This window comes from Mytilus edulis, chromosome 5 (genome assembly GCF_963676685.1).
Source record: "Mytilus edulis chromosome 5, xbMytEdul2.2, whole genome shotgun sequence".
NCBI lineage: Eukaryota > Metazoa > Mollusca > Bivalvia > Mytilida > Mytilidae > Mytilus > Mytilus edulis.
The window spans coordinates 30,016,044-30,041,066 of NC_092348.1; the positions used below are offsets into that span (position 1 = coordinate 30,016,044).

Consider the following 25,023-nt stretch of genomic DNA (forward strand, 5'->3'; position numbering starts at 1 on the left):
CTATGTGGATAAATTTATCAGTTTTCAAGAGCAAAATTGGCAGAGCGTCATCCCTACAACGGCTTCCATTTCTACGATTGTGAGCATGAACTGGCGTAATGGGGAGATAATTTTGAAGAAGTAGAATCCTGACTGTATGAATGACAATTCTGTATATATACAAATTGACAACGTTCCGCCTTGTGATACGCTTTTCGTACAATACTATTTTAAGGATCTACTTTGCTGGAGCTCACCTTCACTAGTTTATTCGAATGATATTTTCAAAATATTTCTGTTATTTTATTTGCACGACAAAATGAAAGACGATATAATATCAATGGGTGTACATGCAATTTTTTGGCATTTTTAAAAATGTGTATTTATTATATGTCATTAAAAGGAATCCCAGAAACAAACAAAAATCTTTTGTCGAGCAGTTGAAGGCTGTGCACTGCATTTTTTCATTATGCTTGTAAGGTGTCATTTTATCGCACTTTTGTAGCATGTTTTCCCTTCCTGTTCATTTGCATGTCTTTTGGCAAATTCATTTTAAAAATTGAACCTTCTACTGTAAAAAAGATACACGTCTTATTTTCTTCTACCTATAGGATAAAACTCTCATATTAATATGTGTATACCAACACGATTAATCATTTGATACAAAAATATAGTTATATAAATACGGATATTTCTTAGAATTGAGGGTCATCCTTTAAAAGTTACGGTCATCATTTATAAATTACGGTCATCTTAAAAGCAGTTACGGTCAGCCTTGTTATGAATCGCTGATTCTGTTACGGTCATCTCGATTGTGATTTACGGTCATCTTGGCGATTTTTTCAAATCGAATTTCCCGTTTCATGCACATTTTTCAGAAGTAATTAGTGATTTCCGAGTGATTCTTTTATAAATTTACATCGTTTCAATGTATGATTTGTAAAGAAAATGATATAGAAACACTTTAACAGACAATACAGAAACTGACCTAATTTTTCATCCGACATCTTGGGATGACCGTGAATGCAGTTACGGTCATCAGCTTTACCCCAGTGATCATTTTAATCAGTAAAACTTTCTAAGATAACAATACGAATACTAAAAATCTGGACTAAAATAAGGCGTATAGGTACAGTTTTCAATTTGTTAGCGGGCATGACGTAAAACAGCGAATCAAAGTATTCAACTTTATAACTAATATAGGACAATGCTGTTGATTAAAAAATATTCCATTCCAGGAACTTTTGTTTTCCAACTAATTAATACTACCAATAATTGATAAGTTCCAGTTCGACGGATCCAAACAGAAAGATTTGAAAGCAGAGAAAACTGCGTATCTTATAATCGGCATGACTTTATCAGATGACAATACTAATATCAAAATAAGGCTTGCGCATAGTTATATACTTTAATTCAGTCACGGACCCGCGATATCACGAGTGTGTTCTAGTTTATCATATGATATAAATGTATTTTATCTGATAACCTATATATATATGATCTGTTTAGTCTGCTTTGTTTAAGACTGTAAAAAGATGAAGTTGACACAAGTTTTATTTTGTTTGATTTTTTCGGTTTATAGTTCTGGGTTTTTGCTAGATGGCAGAACATCGTCTCCGCAGACAACCAGACAACCCATGTCAGACCAGCAATTTTACACTTTGATGAATCTATTGTCCAAAGAAGGAAATGCGCGTCTAAAACTGGAAGAGGAAATTTCCCAACTGAAGAAAGAATTGCTGGCAACTCAGCAAGGTGTAACGACCAATTATCATGCTTCTCACAGTGGTAATGCTTCATTGAAAACGGAATTGGACAATGTGAAAAATAGTTATTCTAAATTACAGAATGACTACAGCTGGGTTATGTCAAAAATTAACCGAGTTAGAGCTGAACAATACACATATGAATAGCTATGCAAGAATTCTCGAACAGGAATTGATTTCAGTTAAGCAGTTGAAAAGTGTTGCTAATTTAGAAACTGTTTTAAATATTTCTAGCGAAACAAAACATTTAAAGAACGAGTTACAGTTAACTAACAATCAACTGCAGTCCATAGCTAATGACGTTAACGCGAGAAAACAGGATTTTATTGCGCTTTTTAATAAGGCTGATATGACCGACAAAACCTTGGATCTTGCCTTGAAAACAATAGAAACTAACATAAGTTCTCTTCATTGGGATGTTGAAAACACGTTTAATCGGTCCTATTTACAGTTAAAATCTAGTATGCAAGTCGAGCATGATTTTACAAGAAAACTGGAAAAGGAAATTCAAGTCAGAGGTAAAATATAAGCTCGTTTTTTATCGCACAATTATGTCATATATAAGTGTTCACGCCATCGCCGTGCTTAAATATAAATCTAATACTAGTACACTGATTGGAGATAGGGATGTTGGGTGAAACTTATTTTCTACTACTTTTGTTTCGGAAATTTCACTTTGTTTCGCAAACTGTTTTCCTTGTTATCGTCTTCCCATAAATGTCCGTTATTCGGTCACGTCACGTGCAATAAGAATGATTTCCATTTTGGATATGACAGGTGTAATATATTGGGGAAACTTTATAAAAACCGTGTTATGACGTCATTGTTCAATAAGCAGGAAATAGAGGTCATTGTCAATGGTCAAAGTTATATGCTTAATTTTAAACTAATAGTGTATGCGTGTTGTTGCAACTCCTCCGAAATATTAAAAGTTAACGAAAAAATGTGTTTGACAATCTAAATTGCGACACGTTTCTACAACAATACCTGTGTATCGACGTGCACTGGCAACTTCTAACAAAAGTGTTTTCGACTTAAGTATTTAATGTAAGATGTTTGATAGGATAACGTTCGATCCATGTGAAAATAAGGAGATGTTGAAAGATTATACAATTGAGACAACTATCTTTTCTAAAGCAACTATAGACAACCATACGGCTTTCAAAATTAAGAAAACCCATACTGTATGTATAGTCGGCTATAAAACGACCCGATATGACCACAGGCGCTTGGGTCTAGGATACAGATTTTTTTTTTTATTAAAATATTCAATTTTCTATATTTATAATACATATCTATCACTTCTGTGCATGTCTCACCTAGTTTCGAGTGATTTAAACGACCCAGAGAAAATACCCAATTTTACTATCCATACTAAGAAACTAGGTGAGACATGCACAGAAGTGATAGATATGTATTATAATAGATTAGAAAAATGAATATTTTAATAAAAAAAAATAAAAAAATCTGTATCCTGGACCGAAGCGCCTGTGGATATGACAAATGTGAGACAATGCAATTGAGAAAACCAATGGTCTGATTCGTTACAAAACATTTTACGAAATGCATCTATGACAGACAAATCCAACGATAACCACTAAACTAAAGGCTCTTGACTTGGGACAGGCATATCAAAGTGACGGGGTTACACACGCTTGAAGGCGTCAATCTTCCGCTAATCCGGTCTATTGTGATAATATATAATACAAAAACAAAACAGTTAACGAAAAACAAATATTAGATCTTAAAACACGACAAGCATTATTAGCCTTTCAAAAAGGGCTAGTCGACTCTTAGCTGATGAAAATTGAAAGTGCTCTCGCTTTGTAGATTAATTCATTTACTAGAATAGCCACGTGTATCAATCAACAAATTTTACCACACACGTGAATTCACACGTTATGAAGTAGTATATATCATTTAACGTTGTTGTTTACAAAACTCCATAAGATTCGACTATTTATAGATAAAAGTTACCAGTGTACCAATATCAGACAAAATCTAATTGCTAAAATAGAGAGGACAAATCCGATACTCTACGGGATTGAAGGACATTTACTAGGTTTGGATTGTCCTAACCAATCAATAAACTTTAATTATTCACGTCTCGTATTTATCTTCCAATAAGGTAGCAAGAAAATTTCACGCACTAACTGTCCATCGTTCAATTCTTAATATCGACTCCTAGGAGTCGCTAGGAGTTGATGATAACCCGACACATATCACTGGGGTAAACCTGATGACCGTAACTGCATTCACGATCGTCCCAAGGTATCGGATGAAAAATTAGGTCAGTATCTGTATTGTCTTTTAAAGTGTTTCTATATCATTTTCTTTACAAATCATACATTGATACGTTGTAAATTTATAATAGATTCACACGGAAATCACTAATTACTAGCGAAAAATGTGCATGAAACAGGAATTTCGATTTGAAAAATCGCTCAGATGACCGTAAATCACAATCGAGATGACCGTAACAGAATCAGCGATTCATAACAAGGGTGACCGTAATAGGTTTTAAGATTACCTTAATTTGCAAATGATGACCGTAACTTTCTAAGAAATATCCGTATTTATATAACTACATTTTAGTATCAAATGATTAATCGTGTTGGTATAAACGTATTAATATGAGAGTATTATCCTATAGGTAGAAGAAAATAAGACGTGCTTCAAATACATAGTTCACAATATGTATCTTTTTAACGGTAGAGGGTTTAATTTTTAAAATGAATTTGCAACAAAACATGCACATGAACAAGTGGGGAAAACATGCAACAAAAGCGCGATAAAATGACACCTTACAAGAATAATAAAAACAAATGCGGTGCACATCCTCCATCCACAAGCCAAAAGATTTTGTTTTTGGAAAGTTTGCTTTAGCTTACTATTGCTACTTTTCTTAGGCGTCGGCCTCAAACTTGCGGTGACAGACTATCGCAATTTATTCTGTTCCGAGATAATGTAGTACTAGTGTTTGAATTCTGATTCTTGGAAGGTTCTTTTCAAATTTTGAATAACTACTCTTTTGACTTAAAAAAGATTACAGCTTGAATAAAAAAAGAAATGAATTTTCACCGACGATTCAGATGAATTTAACTTCATTTTGAAAACGAGTATCACAAACACTACTTCGCGGATCTGCCATTCGCTGAAGAGAAAATCACAAAAAATCTACCCGAGATTGCGTTTTTATTCATGAATATTTCATGAATGAACATATTCCCGCTCTACTTCTACCTGTTTACTATATGTACGTACGTAAACGTGGTAAAAGCCCGAGTGTATCGAAAAAAATCGGGAATGACTGATTGAAATGCGAGAACAAGTTGTCATTTCGACTAAGCCTTCGGATAATTGACAAGAGATTATGGTTTGTTTAAACAAAACACAGGTGATGGAATATAAAATACTCGATAATCATATGTCTAATATCTCACTCCAAGGACGAGTACAGATAAATACCGGCTTTCATAAAAAAAAAATGAAAAAAAAAATGAATTGTTTTTGTCTAAACATCGATCGGAAGGTTTTGATGCCAAAAATCATTTAAAAAACTTTTAATTCCGTCATTTTATAGTAATTGACCAAGCAAGTCGGTAGATGTCATTTATCTGCACAGCACGAGATGACCCAATAACCCGAACGACGTAGGAGTTCGGGTTATTTGGTCATCTCGTGCCGTGCAGATTAAATTACATATTCCGATTTGATTGGCCAATAACTGTTTTAGCACAGGACGCAATCAATTTACGTGAACGTTTTAGAAATGTGGACGTTATTCTGCAATCCACGGTTCTAGGAAAGTTTCTTGTAGGGTAAAGGTGCATTCACACGATACGATTTTCCGTTCGATTTTCCATTCGACTTGACACCGTCGCACAGGTAAATCGTACAGCGTTCTGTTCACACGATACGATTTTCCATTCGATTTTCATCAGATTTGAACAAGTGCTTTTTTATATTTCTAAACGCAGCATCTTGCGAAATTATCTTTATACGCAATTATTATAAAAGTTTAAACAAATATCAATGAGTTATTGAATGATGATTAGTTAATAAATTTCCAAGGACTATTCCTAAATTCTCCAAACTATTTGTTTCGTCTAGCCATTTTTTTTTATGCATACCTGTAGCTTTTACTACTTATCAGATATTTTATATTTCTTTAATATCATTATCTTTAATACATATTGCACTACCATCTTAATTGAGACTACCATAGTGATCGTACTGGCCGTAATAAATGTTTCTTTGCAAACCTGTAATTTCCGTTAAGATTAATAAGAGATAAAAGACCCAAGCTTGGCGAAATATTTAGCACACTCACAGTTAAGAGTGTAGTATGAGTTATAAGGGGTTACCTTGAATAATTTTTGTGTATATATCAATTATGTTCATTTTTAAAATACTCAAAATTATATGATTATCATTCTTGAAACAATGGTGAAAAATGCAGAAATTTGTTCAGCATGTAATCTCTGTTTTCTAAATAAACGAAGTTTTGAAAATAGATTCTACACCCAACAGATTGATATCGGTGTAAAATTTAATTCTAATACAACTTCTCTCTTCAGATACATATAGATTATTACATTGATACAAGTGGATTATCGGATTTATCCAATCTCGATAGTTAAATTATAAATTTTAAAGTCCTCGCCGAGGCGAGGCGAGGACTTTAAAATTTATAATTTAACTATCGAGATTGGATAAATCCGATAATCCGCGCGTTACTAGGTAATAATCTGTTTCTCTAATGATTAAAAGATAAATTTCCTTTTTTTTTTCTAAACCAAAATCCCCTTCGAGTGCCTTCCACTTTCCACGAAGTTGTCAATTTTATTAACACCTGTTAGAACATTTTGATCATTTCAGGGAGCTGAGAAAGGTTATGACCCTTTGACTCAGCCAATCATCTTCTGAGATCACCGGCAACCACACGTTGATTAATTTTTTTATACAATTGGTTCGGAAAGGGATATTTTTCCATAGAATTAGAAAAACGTATTATAAGCCATTGGCCCATTTTTGGTGAAGATGATGAGTGCTTTCTTTCACGTCCGCACTTCTATCAAGGAGGGACGAAAACTACCAAAGGGACAGTCAAACTCATAAATATAAAACAAACTGACAACGCCATGGCTAAAAATGAAAAAGACAAACAAACAACAGCACACACGACACAACATAGGAAACTAAAGAATAGACAACACGAACACTACCAAAAAAGTAGGGGTGATCTCAGGTGCTCCGGAAGGGTAAGCAGATCCTGCTCCACATGTGGCACCCGTCGTGTTGCTTATGTGATAACAAATCCGGTAAATAGTCCAATTCGGTAGGTCACATTCATGAAAGGGAAGGGGATTGTAGTTACGACGTAAGGAACATATCCGATATCATTTGTGAAACGGTTATTCCATAACGGTCAAACAACTCGTGATGGCGTCCGTAAAATTTACGAAGGGATGATTTCAACTTCACCATTTGGAACTCTTGGTTTAATAGCTTTCTTGTGAGCAGCAACCCTCTATCAAGAAAATCATGAGTAGGAAATGCAAGCACGGGAATATCGTATCAATTGGGAGATATATGCCCCGTATGCAGGTGCTGCTGGAATGTTGCTACTTAGAAATGGAAAGTTCACAATTGGAAAGCTGAAATCATCTCTTTTGTCGTAAAGTTTTGTTTTCTACCGACCCTCATTGTCAATTTCTAGATGTAAGTCAAGATACTGAGTCCGACTTAAATGTATCTGACCACAAAGTACGGCATGCCAAAATAACATTTAAAAATTTATTGCGGATCATGGCGAATATATAAATAACAGAACAATATAAACATACATGTACATAGTAATTCAGACGACATATAGAGACACCATGTGACACTCTTAATTTTTCGATTATATTAGTGTAACAGAGTTGATTTTCTTCTCAGATCTAGAAAAAAAGTAACGGATATTTTTACATCAATATTAATGCTTGTAGAAAATTTTAACCCGATTTCAATATTAATTCAAAATATAAAACTTGTATTAAAATATTTAAAAAAAGAGAACTCGATACGATTAAAGAATGGAACTCTAAAACAGATAACAGTTGCTTCGTGGGTCTTAATTTATTACTACATGTACGTCTTTGTTTAATAGGCACATGTTTTTGTGTAATTCACGTTTTTTTTGGTAGAGTTAAGCCATAAATTTAACTAAATTATTCTATAGTGCGTCTTTTCGTGTTGTAATGTCATACATATACGTACTACTGTTTGGGTAAGGACGAAGGTTGGCGCCTTTTAAAACATTCATACTTGCTATATTATCATGATGCATCTTTCCCAAGGCCTGTTGTTAAATGGATGTCGTTTGTGAGTTTCATAGATGTTTTTATATGACCGCAAATTTTTTTTTTTTTTTGTCGTATATTGGTATCACGTCGTCGACGTCTGCGTCGTCCGAAGATGGATGGTTTCCGGATAATAACTTTAGTTAAAGTTAATAGAAATCGATAAAATTTTAACACAAGGTTAATTACCACTAAAAGAAGGTTTGGATTGAGTTTGGGGATTGTGGTCCCAACGGTTTGTGAATAAGGGACAAAAAAGGGGCACAAATAAGCATTTTTCTTTGTTTTCGCACAATAACTTCAGTATAAGTAAATAGAAATCTATGAAATTTAAACGCAAGTTTTATGACCACAAAGGGAAGGTTGGGATTAATTCTGGGAGTTTTGGTCCTAACAGTTTAGGAATTAGGGGCCAAAGGGTCCAAAATTAAACTATGTTTGATTTCATCAAAAATTGAATTATTGGGTTATCTAATATGCTGAATCTAATCGTGTATTTAGATTCTAAATTTTTGGTCCCGTTTTCAAATAAGTTTACATTAAGGGCCAAAGGGTAAAAAAAAAAAGAATTCTTGGGGTTCTTTGATATCCTCAATCTAAACATGTCCTTATATTTTCGATTACGGGCCCAGTTTTCAAGTTGGTCCAAAGCGGGGTCCAAAATTAAACTTTGTTTGATTTCAACAAAAGTAATTGAATATATGGGGTTCTTTGATATGCTGAATTTAACCATGTATTAATGTGTTTGGTGTTTGGGCCCTTTGTTAAATTGGTCAACATTGAGTTCTAAAGGGTCCAAAATTGAACTTTATTTAATTTCATCATAAACGAATTCCTGGGTTTATTTGATATGCTGAATCTAAACATGTATTTAGATTTTGGATATTGGACCATTATAAGAAAATGTCCAATTTATTTTTTTAAAGTTTTTAGACCACATTCATTCTGTGTCAGAAACCTATTTTGTGTCAACTATTTAACCACAATCCAAATTCAGAGCTGTATCAAGCTTGAATATTGTGTCCATACTTGCCCAACTGTTCAGGGTTCGATCTCTGTGGTCGTATAAAGCTGCGCCCTGCGGAGCATCTGGTTTGTTTCCCGTTTTGTAAATAGATTAGACCGTTAGTTTTACTGTTTGAAAATGTGTACACTGGTCATTTTGGGACCCTTTATATTTTGCTGTTTTGGGTCAGCTAATCAAAAGAAGGCTCCGTGTTGAAGGTCGTACTTGGACCTATAATTGTTAGCTTAAATTCGCTGAGACTTGGATGCGGAGTTCTCTCAATGGCACCTATACCAATATTCTTATTTATAATGTTCTCAAGTATTTATAATTATTTGTTATTTTTTTTTTTACAAACTTAATTCGAAATATATTAATTGGAAAATAAGTTATAGTTATTGACCAAGCAAGTCGGTATATGGGATTTAATCTGCACAGCACGAGATGACCCAATAACCCGAACGACGTAGGAGTTCGGGTTATTGGGTCATCTCGTGCTGTGCAGATTAAATTACATATACCGATTTGATTGGCCAATAACTGTTTTAACACATGACGCAATCAATTTACGTGAACGTTTTAGAAATATTGGCGCCATTCCGCAATACAAGGATCCTAGGAAAGTTTCTTGTAGGGTAAAGAAAGGGGAAATACGACTTTGGTAAGTTTAAAATTACATTTTTTTTTATATTTAGACTCATTCTAAAATTGCGATTTAATGGTATATTTTTTTTTATCGTTTCCGTTAAATTTATTCCCATTTTTTATTTAATTGGTGACGATTAAGACTTTAACAAACTGTGTACTTTCAAATCGGTGTATGAAATAAAAAAAACACATAACTGCAAGGGTTATTGAGTTTAAATTAGATAAATTGCTTTTGAATTTTTTTCCCTCAATAATATGCTTAGAGAAAAAAGTTTCTCTTTCAAAACCTTTTACTCCCCGCACCCCCCCCTTTTTTATCTACTGTATTACTTTTTAAGACACGTCCATCTAAATGAATTCTGATTGATCTCCAGTTAATCCCCCTGTTTTAAAACAAACTTAAATATGGTCCTCATTAAATTCGATCCAAAAATAATCCCTTTATAGAAGAGATATTCAAAAAGTCGTTATAAATTCCATTGATTCTGAAACTAATCTAAATCAGATTTCTTTTATTCGGATATTCTTAGATACAATTCTTTTTTGGCAGAAATTAACAAAAAATGTTTTAACTATCTTTTTAACTTTAAAACACTGATTTAGAAATTGTTTTAACTATCTTTTTAACTTTAAAACACTGATTTAGATTTACGTTGTACACAAAATTTAATAAAATAGTTTATGTCCCAGCTTAGATAAAAAAAAATAAAGGAATGAGAAACCTTTCTTTTTCCTATTTTGAAACTACGATGTTTGTACGAAGTTCAACTTTCACTTTTTGTCGTAATTTCAAGGCAGATGGCGGATTCGGGGGTGGGGCGAACAGGTCGTTAACCCTAGGATTTTTACAAAGTATCGTGGTTATAATAAGCTTAAAATCGTCCATATTGTCTTTTAGTCTCGCTACACTCGGGGATATTTTTTTTAATTTGATAGAATAACGCCCTTTTCAAAATCCAAGAACCGCCCCTAAAGGTAAAAATAGATTTGAACTGTGCAGTATATCTGAGGTAGTTAATGCACACCTTAGCTGTGCATTATCCAGATTATACCACAGTAAGAACAAAGAGATTTTACTCTTGCCATGTGTTAAAGAACTTTATTCATGTGCGAACTAAAGTTGGGTTTAGGGGTGGCATGAATATAGGAAAATAATACCTTTTTATAAAATAATGCTCGAAACTTTGATATAGTCCAGCTTGTGCAATACCATAAATTGGAAAATTTAGAATAAATAAAAAGGATATAAGACTTTTCAATCCCTTAAAAAAATTGCCAAGATTCAAGGTCGTTAACATTATCGGCTATACTCCCAGCTCATACATTCCCAGATCTAAGGACCGTATAATTGAATCTTACCTCGAAATTCAGAAAATTATAATGTTTTAGATGACACGACTATTTCAAGAGCTGAGAAAGTTTGACCTATTTTTTTTATTTGGATTATCGTCAATGGTTTCTGAGATACAACAAGGGTTGATTCCTGATGAAGCCAGAGGAAGGGGATCATCCCCCCCTCTTTGTGAAAAAAAAATGTTGATTAAATAGGGAATCACTGAAGCATAACTGGAGCCCCTCTTAGGCAGTCAATGGGCCCCCTTTTATGAAAATTTCTGGATCCGCCACTGTAAGTAGTGGTATAGATTTTATTTTTCATTCGATTAAGATAGATTATTTTCCATTGTGTTATTCATTTTGATCCCTTTCGTTAATAAAAGTCAATGCATACGGTTATTGAGTTTAAAGGGTAAAAAACTACTGAAAATCACACTTAGCAACACTTTTCTTAATGGTATTTAATATTCTTATTTTCAAACCGAAATTTATGGGGTCTTTTGCATAATGTTCCTAATTTTATCTCTTTCCAAAATTAGAATTAAATGCATTAATCGTATCCAAATCCTTACTGTGTCCCCACTTTTTGTTTCAACACTTGCTAAATTGTACTGCAATTTCGCAGGCATCATCTAGTGTATGCTTATATCAAAGAAAATACATCGGCTAGCGACGTTCTATCAATGTACTCTATAATCTTTATATTTGGAGAAATGGAACAAAACATCTGTTATTCAATTTTCAATAACTGGATTTAAGTATGGCCGTTGCAATTTGGGTACTCCTCATTACGGAATCCTGGATCGTTTGGAGGTCTGTTCAGACCAATTTTTCTTTGATTCAATATGGAATCAAAATCAAAGTTTTATTTATTGTCGATACATAGTAAACAAAGTAACACAAGCTCTAGTGAGCTTTTAAAATCGATATTTTTTTTCAAAATTTAAAGTTAAATTGGTGTTAACAATGATACCCTTACAAAATAAACACAGAAAGGAAACTTTTGTCGAAATAATAAAAAAACGTAGGTGAATTTTTTTCAAAATAGGTGCAATTTATACTATTGTAACTATGTATATTGTTTTGGTGAATTATTTGTAAAAAAAAATAATGATAATACATTGCATTAATCAATTCATTATGAGCTCTTTTATTTGGGAATAAAACATCCTCTATTAAACGCTTTGTCGATTACCACTGTGCCTGAAGTGAAAAATTTATAAATAGATATCAGAACGCGGACATTGTTTAGTCTAGAAGAAAGCCGGGAAGGAAATAAGTTGAGTTAAAAGTGAATTAATACTTAAGATTTGCATCATATACGGCTTGCACATTCAATGCACGGAACTGCTCACGACAAACAAATGCTGGCCCCTTGTCATCCTTTGGAGATATGTTGATAGTGGGTCTTCCAATGGATAGAAACATTCAAGCTCCTATGTATGAAACACTTCCTTAATCTTCCTTATTTTTTTGTAATTCTTGAACAGGCACTTGAAATTCATCCAATGCCCCTCCTATTGACTTTGGAAGTGCTAAGGGATGTATTGCATTTACTAGCACTTGTCGCCCTATTAACGCCATGTAAGTCCGCCAGTCCTTATCATTTATGTATATATAGGAACCACATCCCCTTTTCGTAACTTGGTCTAACCATAGTCCCCAGCCAAGTACACGATAATATAGCAGTAGTAAGTTATGCCAGGATTTACCTATTATTCACGATCATTAATTACGACGGCTTTGTGAAACGGCTGTAAAACCTAAGATTTATTAACAAGCCTAACAATGGTTGTCACTATGAATCTAATGCCACGTAGACTTCCGAAGGCTTTGTAAAACGGTGGCCAGGTTTATGAACAAAAGATGACTGTTTCCTTTACGAATTAAAAACGTTTAGAATGAGGCGAAAATCGGAATATTGTCGATTGAATTTATAAGCTGATAAATTTAGTCGATTTGGCGTTCACACGGTCCGATTCCAGTCAAAACGTCGAATGGAAATAGCGTACGTTTCGATTTCAAAACGACGTTTCGACTTGACTTTCGACTTCAGATTTAAGTGTTCACACGGTACGATTTTAGTCGAAAGCAGGTGCACAGGTAAAAATCGAATGAAAATCGAATGGAAAATCGTATCGTGTGAATGCACCTTAAGAAAGGGGGAAATACGACTTTGGTAAGTTTTAAATTAATCTTTTTTTTTTTATTTAGACTCATTCTAAAAAATCGATTTAATGGTATTTGTTTTTTAATCGTTTCCGTTAATTTATTCCCAATTTTTATTTAATTTGTGACGATTAAGACTTTGATAAATTGTGTACTGTCAAATCGGTGTATGAAAAAAAACATAACTGCAAGGGTTATTGAGTTTAAATAAGATTAATTGCTTTTCAATTTCTTTCCTTCGATGATATGCTTAAACAGGTCGGGACCACTACCTTATATGGAAATGCATTAATTAGTATACTTATGTTCTCGCACATGTAATTGTTTATTTTCATGTGACGCAATTTATTTTCACCTAGGTTTTTGACCAATCCACTAAATGAGTCACAATGCATGATGGACTACTACGTGTTTACAATCAACCAAGAACACGTGTTATTAACTGAAATACAACACATTTTTTCGTGCAATGCAGGATTCACAATTTCGCTTAGTTTTTCATTTTGTGTATCCTCATTTATAGTTCGTGATGTAAAGTATTACTTCCATGCTCAGATTAACGAAGAGTTGTTTTTATGCGAAGAAAAAAGGGTTTGAATTACCCGATATATATTTGTTTTCAAGGTAGTGAAGTCAGCAACTGTAGTTTCAGTTTGTTTTCGTTTTTTAACGGGCTCGGACATTTGCCAAACTGAATAAAATCATTACAGCTGATTTCTTATGCCTGCAAATTAAAATTTTGGTTGGCTTGCTTGCTTTGTTTGAATAGTTGTTTATACAAGCTTTGAAACAATATATATATATAGGCATAGTTTAACTTGTATATTTTATATTTTGTACACAATATACAAACAAATAGCAAGCTAACCAAAGTTTTGCTCTACATGCATTAGGAAATAAGCTGTAATGATGTTATCCATATGTATGTGCGACAAGGTGGAAAATTTGATATGTTTTGTGAAAATTGCAGCGTTGGATCTAATATAAAAAAAGAAAATGTGGTATGATTGCCAATGAAACAACTGTCCACAAGAGACCAAAATGACACAGAAGTTAACATTTATAGGTCACCGTACGGCCTTCAACAATGAGCAAAGCCAATACCGCATAGTCAGCTATAAAAGGCCCCGATATGACAATTTAAACAATTCAAACGACAAAACTAACTGCCTTAATTATATAAAAAAAAATGAACGAAAAACAAATATGTAACACATAAACAAACGACAACCACTGAAATACAAGCTCCTATAGAAACCTATATATTTTTTTGTCTGGATTGTTTTTCACAAGTAATTTTTGGGTCATTTATAGCTTACTTTTCAGCATTGAACCTATGAATGGTTACTTTACTAGATTATGTCTTTGTTGGAAAGATGTCTCATTTGGCACTCATACCTCATCTTCTTATTTCTATATACAAAGCACGTTTTAGAAAAAAAAAAGCAATATGGCACCCACTATAATCCAGAGACTTTAAATATTGGAGATGTATTTAGCTATATACCGTAACCGCTCAGTGGCGGATCCAAAGGGGGGGGGGGTCCGGGGGATGGAACCCCCCTTTTTTTGCGATCAATGCATTTGGATGGAGACATGTAGTTGGAACCCACCCCCCTTTTGTCCAGGGTTAGGACCCCCCTTTTTAAAATGGCTGGATCCGCCCCTGCGGCTTTCATAACACTTATTTTTAGCATACTGAATATTATGATGTTCTTGCTTTTAGTTCAGGTCCTGATAAATTTTTTACACATCCAGTACAGAAAGAAGTGTTTCAATGAAAGTGTTCGTGTTTTTCTAGGCAGAAATGATTTTGGTATGCCATTATACAGGTGTAACTAAGCTCAACACATTGCATAGTGGACAGTGGCCATTCATCTGAAATTTCACTGTTTCAGGTCGTAAAATTATTGCACAGGTACAATGGAAAAAAAAACCTGTTCAACAACTTTAACAAGGCGAAAAAGAAAGTCGAATAGTGAAGCCCGTAAGCGTAAAGATTATGTTATATATTTTACAATAATCACATTCGCAGAACAAAAACATATATTTTGAGAATCCCAGACACATTATTAGTTGACAGTTTTCCCACTAATTCCACGTGTTTTCAGTTTGTAGTAAACTCGTTGTAGCCCATAAATGCATTGTAGCTCATTGCGTCGATTGGTCAGTTTTTCAAGGCCGTATTGGCCTTGTGTTTGGGAAATTACTATGCAAATATATTCTGACGTAAAGAAATCTAGAGTTCTCGACCTGTTAAAAGAACCGAGGAAGATGTTGTATTACCTAAATTTGAAATGTTGAATAAACAGAACATACGTTTCTCTTTCGAAACCTTTTACTCCCCGCACCCCCCCCCCCCCCCCCCCCCACCCCAATCTACTGTTTTACTTTTTAAGACACGTCCATCTAAATGAAGTCTGATTGATCTCCAGCTAATCACCCTGTTTTAAAACAAACTTAAATATGGTCCTCATTAAATCGGATCCAAAAATAGTCTCTTCATAGGAATAATTATTCAAAAAATCGTTATAAATTCCATTGAGTCTGAACCTAATCCAAATCAGATTTCTTTTATTCGGATATTCTTTGATACATTTCTTTTTTGGTAGAAATTACCAAAAATCTCTCTAACTTTAAAACACTGATTTAGATTTACGTTGAACACAAAACATAATTAAATAGTTTCATGTCCCAGCTTAGATAAAAAAAAATTAAAGGAATGAGAAACCTATCTTTTTAACTATTTTGAAACTACGATGTTTGTACGAAGTTCAACATTGTTGTAATTTCAAGGCAGATGGCGGATTCGGGGGTGGGGGCGAACGGGTCGTTTACCTTTTGATTGGACAAAGTATCGTGTTTAGCTTAAAATCGTCAATATTGTCTTTAGTCTCGCTACACTCGGTGATAATTTTTTTTAATTTGATAGAATAACGCCCCTTTCAAAATCCAGGAACCGCCCCTAAAGGTAAAAATAGATTTGAACTGTGCAGTATATCTGAGGTAGTTAATGCACACCTTTGCTGTGCATTATCCAGATTATAGCACAGTAAGAACAAAGAGATTTTACTCTTGCCATGTGTTAATTAAATACTAATTGTTTCACATTCCAATGTGGGTATAAGGACCTTCACTCGTTCAGCATGCTCAAGTGGATCAAGCTGACAGAAGAAAACATTGACCCAACGTCAATTCTTCTTCAGTCTTCTTCCAATAATTTACATCATACCACCTCTGGTGTATTATCGCAAATTCGTATCATATAGCATCCGTATTAAAAGCAATCGAGTCAGCATCTACTTCTTAGAATATTATAGCCCAGGGTATCAAGGCAAGTGCTGTAGAAATGGTTAAGGTTTATGATGTGTACCCTTTGGCTAAAATGGCTGCATTTTCACTTCAAAATTTAGATAGATTACAGACAAACCTGTGCATCTGGAAAAGTTTCAAGGCATAACAAGCCCTATATAAATATAATTCAATTGCTTTGTCATCCAAACACAGAGGCAATGATTACCGTAATATATCAAATGAATGTCTTAAAACAAAAATTCAGATATGTTATTAACTATTTGGACAATGCTTAATTTCACAACAGCAACTAAAATGTGTTACAGGTTATAAGCACCTCTATGAATCTAGTGTATATAAAAATTTTATTCCTGTGGTCATACTGCTGTTGTTATGCTCCCACCGTATTGAGTTTTATCCTTGTTCTTCTGTAAGTATGTACGTCCTTCCCCTACTTGTACGTACCTCTGTACATCCCAAAATAAATGTCTGTTCTCTTACTTTAGTTTGCCTGAACCAAACTCTATGAAACTTATACGCAATGCTTATAACCACAATTCACAAGCCAAGTTTGAATTTTAGTTGCATCCCTTTTTCCATTCTAGCGTTTTATGCTACTTTACAAATAGAAAAGTTGCTGGAAATTTTAGTTTCTGTTCTCTAACCTTAGTTTAAACAATATTTATTCAGATAAATCAACATTAAACATATTATACAATGAAATAATATTAAGGATTCAGAAACAAGCAATTTGCTTTTACAAATCTGTCTCCCTTTACAGACATAATACACTTATTGAACAATACATAAATATAAATACTGGCATGCTCTGTAATAAATATATGAATATGAAAAAGGTGAAAAAGGAAGAAAAAAAAATTCAGAGTTATGCCCCTTTGCATATGTAAAACATTCTGAATCGTTTCAGTTATCTAACTTTAGTTCGCTCAACCAAATGTTATGAAACTACTACACAATACTTTTAACCATAAAACCAAGATCAAGTTTGAATTTTTGTGGAGTCATTTTTACTGTTCTAGAGTTGTGCCTCGTTACAAATGGAACTAGATGCTCCGTAGGGCATGTAGCTTTATACGACCACAGAGGTCGAAACCCTGAACAGTTGGGGCAAGAATGGACACAACATTCAAGCTTGATACAGCTCTGAATTTGGATTGCGATCAAATTTTTGACATAATATATAGGTTACTGACACAAAACAAATGTTAAGATCTTACAAATATATTGCACAATACTGTGTAATTAGAATGTATACACAATGCTAAGTGTCCAATAACTCAGATCAAGTACAAATTTTGGTAGCGTCACATTTACAGTTCTTGAGTTGTGACCCTTTATAACGTTATTGCTAGCGGGGGCATCATTTGTGTCCCATGGACACGTTCCCTATTTTTGATAAAAGCCTTTAATATAAATTCACTTTCATTACAGTTGTATTGATTTAAGTTACTGTAACTGTCTTATTTATAAAAAAAGGATGCGGTATTTTTTGCAAAGAACCAATGCTATCCAAAAGAGTTCAAAGGAGGAAAATATATTAATAACTATAGGCCACCATACATACGGTCGTCAATAATGAGAAATATTTGTACCATATACGTGTAAAAAGCTTTATAAGGCCCCGGTATGAAACATGTGGAACAATTCAAACAAAAATACTTATGTGTTAATTTACTAAAAACAAAAATAAACGTGTTTGTTTACTAAAAACAAATATGAAGGACCTAAACAAATAGAAAAATACTAATTCACAGGCCCTTGAAGTTGACATGGCATGGTTTCTTAAAGAAATTAACAGAGTTTTCTGTATATTTCATTATTTTAGATCTACAGTTTTAAGTTGCAATAGAAAATATCAAAACTTTTAAAAAAAAAAAGTGATTTTTGATAATTACTGACGAGACAATGGTTTAGTTTAAAACATCAAAGCTGTGATGGAATACATATTTGAAATAATATAACCTTTTTGGAATAATACACAGCTACAGTTGTAAACTTTCCAGAGGTGCTATCCAACACTTTGATTATTTCTGGGGATTCCTTTTAATGACATATAATAAATACACCTTTTAAAAAATGCCATGCATTTACACACATTGCTATTATATCGTCTTTGATTGGTCTTCCATTTTGTCTTGCAAATAAAATAACAGAAAATGTTTTTAAAATAATACGACAAAACTAGTGAAGGTGAGCTCCAGCAAAATAGATCCTTAAAATAGTCTTGTACGAATAGCGTGTCACAAGAGGGAACCGTGTCAATTTGTATATATACAGAAATTTTATTCATATGTACAGAAATGTTATATACAGAAATGTTATTCATATATAAAGACAAATTAAGATTTTAATCTGCTTTCTCTGGAACCATACACATGGTACGGGGCGCCGAATGGGCCTCTTGTGGTTTTGTACAAAATTCAATTCTGTCACAACAAAATCATTTTTGTCTTACAAAACTATGTGATACAGACTTGTTTTATGAAAACTTCAATTTTGTCATGACAAAATTCATTTTTGTAGACAATAGACAAAATTCATTTTTGTCATGACAAAAATGATGTCAAAAAGGTATGCAAATATAAACTTATTTGCATACAAAATTGACTATCGTTACCTGATATGGAAATTAAAACACAAAAGTCAATTGTGTGAGACAAAATTGACTTTTGTGAGACGAAATTGACTTTTGTGAGACAAAACTGACTTTTGTGAGACAAAACTCAATTTTGTCAATTTTGTCTCACAAAAGTCAATTTTGTCTCACAAAAGTCAGTTTTGTCTCACAAATGTCAATTTTGTCTCACAAAAGTAAATTTTGTCTCACAAAAGTCAATTTTGTCTCACAAAGGTCAATTTTGTGTCACAAAAGTCGATTTTGTATGCAAATTAGTTCACAGATTCCAAACTAAACAAAATTTGCATACAAAATTGACTTTTGTCGCCCAATTTTCAAATTAGGTAACAAAAGTAAAGTCTGTGTTACAAAAATAAATTTTGTCATGACAAAAGTAATTTTTGTCCACTGAAAGATAATTTTGTATGACAAAATTTTTAATTTGTAGTATGCTACAAATTTTGTTAAACTGAACTCATTTTTGTTGAACAAAACTCACTTTTGTCCTTACAAAATTGAATTTCGAGTACAAAATCACAAGAGTCCCATTCGGCGCCCCGTACATGGGCTCGATTACCGGATATTCAAATGTTTAATTAATGTTACTTTTATGCTACATTTATGGGCATTATGTTTTCTGGTCTGTGCGTCCGTTCGTCTGTTCGTTTGTCCGTCTGTCCAGCTTCAGGTTAAAATTTTGTTTGAGGAAGTATTTGATAACGTTAAAGTCCAATCAACTTGAAACTTGGTACACATTTTCCGTATGATATGATCTTTCTAATTCTAACGCCAAATTACAGTTTTATCCCATTTTCACGGTCCACTGAACATAGAAAATGATAGTGTAGATGAGGCATCCGTGTACTAGGGACACATTCATGTTTCTTCAACTTTTCGTCGTATCGCTGTCAATTTGTATTAAAATTTTAACGCCGTTATCAAAAAATATTTCATTATTTACGAGAAATATGCAATTTACTATCCTTGTCATGATCTCAAAATACGGAAAAAAGTTAAATAGAAATTTATGAAACATATTTATATCCACCAACCGAGCCCCTATTGAGACAAACTCAACAAAAAGCTATGAATACAAATACGGATATTTTTAAGAATTGATGGCCATCCTTGAAAAATTACGGTCATCCTTTATAAATTACAGTCAGCCTTTACAAATTACGGTCATCCTTTACAAGTTACTGTCATCTTTTTACCAATCACGGTCATCCTTGTTATATGTTACGGTCATCTTGCAAATATTTTGATGATGATTTACGGTCATCTTACCGAATTTTCAAATCGAATTTCCTGTTTCATGCACATCTCTAGGTAGTAATATGTGATTTTCGTCTTTTATAAATTTACATCGTATCAATGTATGATTAATAAAGAAAATTATATACAAACACGTTAACAGACAATACAGAAACCGACCTAATTTTTCATCAGACATCTTGGGATGACCGTGAATGCAGTTACGGTCATTAGCTTTACCACGGCCGACACTCGGCTAACCGAGAGATTGGTCGGTTAATCTATATTGAGTATGCGGCTATATCGGCGGTTGGTCTGTTAATCGGGTTGACTAAAGTCTGTTAATCAGGTGTTATCGAGAAAATCATTGAAAGTCCAGCATGTTTCATTGTATAACTTTCTAAATATATTTTCATCATAAAAAGTATTCATGTCTAACAAAACAATTCAATGTACTGAATTCATTGGTGTCATTATTATTTTTCTAGCTTCGATGTACGATCTATAAAATGAAAAGGCGGGTTACTCATCAATAAATTTATACACATTTTACACACATAAAATATACACAAAATGACACATTGGTTAAATGTACTTGCATTCAATATTTTGAACATCGAAAAAAGAAAGGCATTATGTTTGTTAACCATATTGATATCATTGTGTGAAAAATCTACACGAAAATCTGTATTTTGGTGACATAAATCAATGTTTATTTAAAACCTGGTCTGTTAATGGGTCGGATGTATAAAACCCGGTCTGTTAATTGGTCTGTTAAGAGTCATGAATGGCATATTAAAAGTTAATGAAAGTATAATTTTATTGCTATATGGGGTGTTATCGGATCAAATGGGTAGGCTCAAGACAAGCGGCTAAAATATACGAAAACAACACATGAGCAACGAAACATAACATATACGGAAACAACACATGAAATTGAAAATTGATAAAAATGGTTTCAAAAAGTGTAATATTAAAGTACTATTAATTTCATCCAAGAATGATCGCATATATCATGTTGATTCTGTTTAAATGTCATGAATGACACAAATTTGTAACCTACATTGGTAACCAGTATATAAATCAGAGATAAACGTCCTAATGTAACTAAACATAAGTAAGTAAAATATATTGGGATGACAAAATATGTAAAATAAAGAAAGAATAATGAGTAAGATAAATAAAATGTAGAAAAACATGACATAACAATTTAAAGAATACAGAAATAAACAATACCCCCAATCCGGACCCTCTTGGTATACACGAGAATCTGCTTGGAAACGCAGAATATAGAATAATAGATAAGGACAGTAGAGAGTGATACATTGCTAAAAAAAGAGAGAAAAATAATACTTGTTTAAGAATACACACATTAAACACCGATGGCTGTTGATACAGTAACGGATTGCGATGTACTTATATTAGTGACAAATTCTAGAAGTTTACATGCGGACAACTATGGTGGCAGGTTAATGCCATTTTGCGTTTTCGCGCTTTAGCGTTTTCGCCTTTCATATTCTATATGGCGAAAACGCGAAATTGCGAAGTCGAAAACGCGAAACCGATTTCGCCTTTTTGCGATTTCGCATTTTCGCGTTTTCGCCTTTTCCACTTCGCGATGTCGTGTTTTTGTGTTTTCGCCCTATAGAATATGAAAAGTGAAAATGGAAAAACGCGAAAACGCGAATGGAGTTCACCGGCCACCATAGACAACTGTAGTTCTCCTCTGCACTTACGAAAAAAGGAACTAAACGTAATAAAATGAATTGAAACTTAAAATAATCAAATGTAGCTGCATTCGCTCCTTTCCGTTTACTTCTTTAGAATGATTTGTAAACAACATATGATTAATTAATAGAAGAAAAGAACCAATTGGATGATACTGACGTATTAGGGTTTAACGTCCAGTGACAAATATCATGTTCAAATGAGAACGAGAACACGTAATATGTACCCTGTGTTGTATTAGAAAGACACTTTCAGTCGGAATTGAGAACGTGCTACTTCGAACAGACACAAAAATTAAGGTTGATTGAAAACGTCATTAAAAATTCATGTATATTCCAGAGGCCAATCCATATCACGCTGTATTGAAGTGACACACCCTTCAATAAAATGCAAAGAAAGTCAAAATAAAAATGCTCTTTCTAGGATACTGTGGCACCGTATTAAATGTCATTTTTGTTTACTCAGGAACATCTCATTCTTAAATTTTTTAAGGGGAAAATATAAAGGTAGCAAAATTATTGTCGTGGCTAAATAACTCTTAACTGACACAATTTTAATTGTCCAACCCATTAACAGACTTTATTCCCATAATTTTCCCTAAAACGTGGTATTATTCACGTTATTTTACAATTATGAAATATTTACTAATGTCAATTTATTTTTTAAAACCACAGTACTATTTTTTGTCCTTTAATGTTATCTAAATTTGTTTGTTTCGCCTTTTATTAAATCAATTGATATGCGTATAAGCATATATACTACATACTTGCGCGACGCCTTTTAGTTTTACTGAAAACTGCGTAGACTAAGAAATGTTTTTACAAGTGCAAAATGTTCTTTGATAGATATCATTTTGTCAGACACTTTTCGTTTTTTGATTTGATTCTTATAACATGCCCAAAATCTGTATATTTAATAGAGTTTAACATTAAATTAAGCGTTTTACTCTTAACAGACGTATAACCAACCCGATTAACAGACCAATCGCCCATATAGCCGCATACTCAATATAGATTAACCGACCAATCCCTCGGTTAGCCGAGTGTCGGCCGTGTTTACCCCAGTGCCAGTCCCAAGTCAATAGCCTGTAATTACGTGAATGTCGTTATTTGTTTTTCGTAAATTGTTTGTCATAATTTAATAGCAGATCGTTTTCTAGGTCGAATTGTTTCACACATTTTTTTTGGCGGACCCTTATATAGCCAACTATATGGTATGGGTCTTTCTCAGTGTTGAAGACCGTGCGGTTGTTTATAGTTGCTTACATCAACTTAATTTAAACTTTGATTGATAGTTGTCTATATAATTTTTAGATCATACCACATCTCCTAACTTTTATATTAATCTGAAAATGCTGTAGTACGTCTTTAGTATTCCAATGCGTAAAGCGTAATGTTTCAGCTGCCGCTTACTTGGTATATATTATGGTATTATTGGTTATGGTTTGTCTTGAAAGGTTGTCCTCTTTGATCTCCAAAATGATTTAGGTTCGATAGTTTCTGATGACCCTTTCGAAAGAGTTGTCAAAATGTAAAAGTGCGTCTAGCTAGCTATTCTTATATTAGTATCTTTGATGGCTTTTAACGGTTGCACTCTTTTTAAAAGTTTTCTATCGTGCAATTTGATGGATAATAAGTATTCCATATATATCTTCTCACATATCGTAAATTAGTCAGAATGCAGAATTTGCATCTTTTATCCCCGAGCTTTTTAATAGTTTAAGCGGTCCATTGCCCAATGCCGTAACCCATATCTACTCTCGACTCTGTTAATTGGAAGTTATTGCTCATCTGCCTTATAATTGAAAAACGTTTCTTTTAGTGTGATCAATTTTTGTATTTCGTCGTCCTTGCAATTGACAAATGTGATAGTTTCGCTGCAATAGTTATTGAGCATGTTAAAATCTTTTATCGTCTTTCGGATTATTTTGTTAGTTTTGTTTTTTTGTTGGTTTAGTTTTTGGTATAAACAATAATTGCGTATAAACAGGATAAAAAAAAATAAAAGGTTTAAAAATCCTCTCTAAGATTTTCATCTGTTGATTATCATACGTACATGTACCATGTCACATAAATATACCATCAATTACACGAAATCTACTTGATTACTTACAATGTAAATAAGAAAATATGGTAAACCTGTTACAGTGGCACCTTCCCTGTTTTCTTCTGTTAAAGGAAATTTCATATGTGTCTTTGTATGAACGAAGATAAATATTATGATTATTATTGTATATCTTTTGCAGACGGAAGAAAGTATGCATTTTTTGCATCACTCTCGGCGGATAAGTCTAACATTGCCAGGGGAACAATACTTGTATTTGGCACAGTACCCTTAAACGTCGGAGGAGCATACAGTGCAGCAAATGGAAAATTTACCTGCAAGGAGGATGGACTTTATTTTTTCTCCTGGTCAACACTATCTTATCCAAATAAGGATTTTACAAGTAAATTGGTTGTAAATGGACATGATATTGTTGCGGTTGTTGTAGACAATGACTTAACAAAGGATGCGCTGGCAGGGTCTAATAGTGCAGTAGTTCAACTAAGACAGGGTGAATCCGCATGGATAGAAGTTTTAGAAGGAGCTTACATTGAAGACGAGTGGCTAGCTGCCCCAGTGTCTGCGTTTACGGGATTTCTAATTTATTAAGAAATTTTGACCATTTCTTAATTCATTGTCATGGGTTTACATGTTCTGCACACAAATGAACAAATAAATAGATGACTAATTATAGATAAAGATATATAAATAAAATAACATATGTGAATACGATCACACACCCAACTCCCGCACATTGTCACTAAGCAAACACAATCTCACCAAATTTCTAGGTCTTGTGGAAATGCACTTCTGAAC

The 25,023-nt window shown here is 33.4% G+C and overlaps 1 protein-coding gene across 1 annotated transcript; it reads left to right on the plus strand.

Annotated features, from left to right (window-relative positions):
• The first annotated feature begins 1,506 nt into the window (after nucleotides 1-1,506).
• LOC139522359 (heavy metal-binding protein HIP-like) lies at nucleotides 1,507-24,976 on the plus strand. The gene is made up of 2 exons (XM_071315889.1): nucleotides 1,507-2,263; nucleotides 24,410-24,976. Exons 1-2 carry the CDS (start codon nucleotides 1,828-1,830, stop codon nucleotides 24,814-24,816), a joined length of 843 nt encoding a protein of 280 aa, XP_071171990.1. The 5' UTR covers nucleotides 1,507-1,827; the 3' UTR covers nucleotides 24,817-24,976.
• Nucleotides 24,977-25,023: the final 47 nt, after the last annotated feature.